This window comes from Chrysemys picta, unplaced genomic scaffold, assembly GCF_011386835.1.
Source record: "Chrysemys picta bellii isolate R12L10 unplaced genomic scaffold, ASM1138683v2 scaf3722, whole genome shotgun sequence".
Classification (NCBI taxonomy): domain Eukaryota; kingdom Metazoa; phylum Chordata; order Testudines; family Emydidae; genus Chrysemys; species Chrysemys picta.
In genome coordinates this window covers 1-4317 of record NW_027056423.1, presented here as the reverse complement: position 1 = coordinate 4317, position 4317 = coordinate 1, and the positions used below count along the sequence as shown (strand labels likewise).

Sequence of the window (4317 nt, the reverse complement as noted above, 5' to 3'; positions counted from 1 at the left end):
GCCTTATGCAAAAGATATATAAAGGGGGGAAGAGAACAAGGGGGGGAGGAGCCATCATGAAGAATCCCCTAGCTATCACCTGAGCTGCAACAAGAGCTGTACCAGGGGAAAGAATTGTGCCCAGGCCTGGAAGGTGTCCAGTCTGAGAAAAACTTACTGAAGCATCTCTGAGGGTGAGAGTATCTGTATTTAGTTTGATTAGACATAGATTTGCGCATTTTATTTTATGTTCCTTGATGACTTACTTTGTTCTGTCTGTTACTACTTGGAACCACTTAAATCCTATTTTCTGTATTTAATAAAATCACTTTTTATTTAGTAATTTACCCAGAGTATGTATTAATACCTGGGGGAGCAAACAACTGTGCATATCTCTCTATCAGTGTTATAGAGGGCGAACAATTTCTGAGTTTGCCCTGCATACGCTTTATACAGGGTAAAACGGATTTATCTGGGTTTAGACCCCATTGGGAGTTGGGCATCTGAGTGCTAAAGACAAGCGCACTACTGCGAGCTGTTTTCAGGTAAACTCGCAGTTTTGCGACAAGTGATTCAGACCCTGGGTCTGTGTTGGAGCAGGCGGGAGTGTCTGGCTCAGCAAGACGGGGCTGGAGTCCTGCGCTGGCAGGGAAAACAGGAGCAGGGGTAGTCTTTGCACATCGGGTGGCAGCTCCCAAGGGGGTTCCTGTGACCCAACCCGTCACCCCCGCCCCCTCGGCAGGGAAGCCGAGCCCGGCCGGAGCGAGGCAACCGCGGAGGTCAGTGGGGGAAGGGACGCAGTTCAGACGGGGAGCATGACCGTGGGTCGCGGCAGCTTGGCCGGGCTCAGGGCCCCCAGGCCACGGCCAGGGCCCGAGGGACCCGAGTGCTGCAGACGCTGCCCGGCGTCCCTGCCGCGGGCACGACACCCCCAGGAGCCCGGCTCGGAGGCGTGGGGGCCACGGGGTCTCCCCAAGGGAAGGGGGGACCCCTGGGGGTCCGGCACGTTCCCAAGCTGGGGGTGTAGCACAGGGCCGGTGGCTCCCCCCCAACCTGCCCCCGCACTGATGGGGCCCAGACTCCCAGGCAGGGGCCGGGGGGGAGCTGGGGATCGTTCCAGGCTGGTGCCCACGGGGAATCCGAGCTAATCTGATCATCTGTCAGCACTGGAGCCAGGATTAACCTGACAGGCTGGGAACTGCAGGCAGCCACCCCCCCCCCAGCCCCACAGGGGAGCCAAGGGGGGCTCACGAGGAATCGGGGGTCCCAGATACTTGCGGGCTGGGGTCTGCACTCGGGACTTGGTGGTGGAGTTGAAGGGGATCTCGGACGGCTGGGGCTGCAGCAGGTTCGGGGGGCTGTCGAGGGGCTGGGTGGATTTGGGGGGCTGAGGGGGCCCCCAGTACCTGGTACTTGTTGGTGGAGTTGAAGGGAATCTCGGCCACTTTCTTGTTTCTCTCCCGCATCAGCTTGACGGAGCCGGACGACAGCTCGATGCATTTCAACAGAGCCGACTCCGAGGCGTCGCCAGCCACGTCCCGCTGCGGGCGGGGGGGTAGTTAGTAACGGGGTACCCAGACCCCCCCACATCCCCAGCTCTGCCCCGGCCCCCCGGGCAGCACCAGCCACGTCCCGCTGTGGGCGGGGGGGGTAGTTAGTAACGGGGTACCCAGACCCCCCACATCCCCAGCTCTGCCCCGGGCATGAACCCCTCCTGTGCCCCCACCCCCTGCCACATCTGCCTTCACCCCAGGGAGGCACAATGGGGAACCTCCCAGCTCCGTAGCCCCCCCCCCCGTGTCTCACCTTGAGGATGGGCACGTTGTCCTGTCCCCCCTTGAAGACGGCGCGGTTGCAGAGCCCGGCGACGTGGGACAGGGCCAGCCAGGTGGCCGAGCTCTTGTCGAAGGCCGTTCCTGGGGGGGGAAGGGGCATTAGGAGCACCCAGGGGGCACCCCCAGGACTCCCCAATGTGTGTGACTGCCCCATCCTGGCTGCACCCCAACTTAACCCCCCTTTAGAGGGTTAGGGTGCCTGGCTCTGCCCCCAACCCCTCCCCTCTCTGGGACCCCCCCAACCCCCCAGCCCTCCCCACAGAGCCCCCATCTCTTCCCCCTCAAGAACCGCCCAGCCCCCCAGCCCTCCCCACACAGCCCCATCTTTTCCCCCTTGAGAACCACCCCAGCCCTCCCCCTTCGAGAACCGCCCCCAGCCCCCCAGCCCTCCCCACACAGCCCCCCATCTCTTCCCCCTCGAGAACCAACCCCAGCCCCCCAGCCCTCCCCATTCTGAGACCTCCCCCCAGTGTCCCTCTGCCCGAGACCTCCACAGCATCACCCTGCTCAGCCCCCACCCCAAGGAGACCCCGTCCTCATCTGGGCCTGTTCTCAGCTAGTCCCCCCGCCCTGCCCCTCCCCCCCCGCTCTGCCCCCCCGGCTCTGCTTCCCTGGTCTGCCCTGCTCTGCCCCCCAGTCCCCCTGGCTCTGCCCCTCAGTCCCCCCGCTCTGCCCCCCCGGTCCTCCCAGCTCTGCTCCCCGGTCCCCCCACGCCCCTCACCCGACTGGTCCTCGGTGGTGTCGGCCTCGTGGATCTGGTTGTCGAACCACATGTGGGCGACCGTCATGCGGTTCTGGGTCAGGGTCCCCGTCTTGTCGGAGCAGATGGTGGAGGTGGAGCCGAGCGTCTCCACCGCCTCCAGGTTCTTCACCAGGCAGTTCTTGCGCGCCATGCGCTTGGCCGTCAGCGTCAGGCAGACCTGGGCGGGGGGAGGGGGGTCAGAGAGGCCACAGGGGACCCCCCCATCCAGAGACCCTCCCGTCTAGAGACACCCCTCAGCACAGCGGTACCCCCAGCCCGGGGACCACAGACCCCCCAATCCAGAGATTCCCCCCAGGCCAGGGACCCTGAGCAAACCTCCCAAATCCCCCCCCCGGGACCCCGCCCCACAACCAGAGAAATCCCTCGGGGAGCCCCCCAGCGCCAGGGGCTCTGGGGCTCCCGGCAGCGCCCAGGGCAGGACGTACCGTGACGGTGGCCAGCAGCCCCTCGGGCACGTTGGCCACGATGATGCCGATGAGGAAGATGACGGCCTCCAGCCAGGAGTAGCCCAGGATGAGGGAGAGCACGAAGAAGGAGACGCCCAGGAACACGGCCACGCCGGTGATCAGCTGGATGAAATGCTCGATCTCCACGGCGATGGGCGTCTTGCCGACCTCCAGGCCCGAGGCCAGCGTGGCGATGCGGCCCATCACCGTGCGGTCACCCGTGGCGATGACCACCCCACGCGCCGTGCCTGTGGGGGCAGGGGTCAGCCAGCGCCCCTCACTCCCGACCCGCAGCCCCTGCTGGGCCAGCCCTGCCCCCCCCCAGCTCTGCCGGTGCCCCTCACCCCCGACCTGCAGCCCCCTGCCGGCCCAACCCTGCCCCCCCATCTCTGCCGATGCCCCTCACTCCCGACCCGCAGCCCCTGCCGGCCCAGCCCTGCCCCCCCCCCCAGCTCCGCCGGTGCCCCTCACTCCCGACCCGCAGCCCCTGCCAGCCCAGCCCTGCCCCCCCAGCTCTGCCGGTGCCCCTCACTCCCGACCCGCAGCCCCTGCTGGGCCAGCCCTGCCCCCCAAGCCCTGCCGGTGCCCCTCACTCCCGACCCGCAGCCCCTGCCAGCCCAGCCCTGCCCCCCCAGCTCTGCTGGTGCCCCTCACTCCCAACCCGCAGCCCCTGCCAGCCCAGCCCTGCCCCCCCAGCCCTGCTGGTGCCCCTCACTTCCGACCCACAGCCCCTGCTGGCCCAGCCCTGGGCTCCCCCCCCCATCCCTGCCGGTGCCCCTCACTCCCGCCCCGCAGCCCCCCGCACAGGGCTCACCCTCGACGCAGTTGGTGGAGAAGAAGGTGATGTTGCGGGTCTCCAGCGGGTTGTCGTGGGTGCAGTCGGGGGAGCGGGTCTGTGGCTCCGATTCGCCCGTCAGGGAGGAATTATCCACCTGCGGGGGGGGTGGGGGGGCAGACCCGGGGTCAGAGCTGGGTGCGGCCCATTGGCTGCCCCCCCCCACCGTGGAGATGGGACCCCAGGGCAGGGCAGGGGGATGAGGAACAGGGAAACCCAGAGCGGGGGCTCAAGGGGCTCTGGGCTGGGAGTCCTGGGGGTGGGGCTGGGCTGGGGGAGGGGCGGCATTTGGAGATGGGGAGTTGGAGCGTCGGCGGTTTTGAGAGTTAGGGGAGAAGCGGGGGTTGGGGGGCTCAGAGTGGCAGGTTGGGGGATGGGGGCCGGAGCGGGGGATGGGGGGCTGAGCATTGGGGGGACCAGAGCGGGGGTCTCACCTTGCAGCCGTGGGCCGAGATGATG

General features: G+C 66.8%; 1 protein-coding gene across 1 annotated transcript; it reads right to left on the bottom strand.

Moving 5' to 3' along the window:
- Positions 1-1226: 1226 nt before the first annotated feature.
- Positions 1227-4313, bottom strand: LOC135980502 (sodium/potassium-transporting ATPase subunit alpha-3-like; the record flags this gene model as incomplete). Its single annotated transcript, XM_065580469.1, has 6 exons — positions 1227-1520; positions 1786-1895; positions 2536-2734; positions 3003-3271; positions 3838-3955; positions 4293-4313. Coding segments are annotated over 6 exons (1011 nt in total), but the record flags the coding sequence as incomplete, so codon positions are not given.
- Positions 4314-4317: the final 4 nt, after the last annotated feature.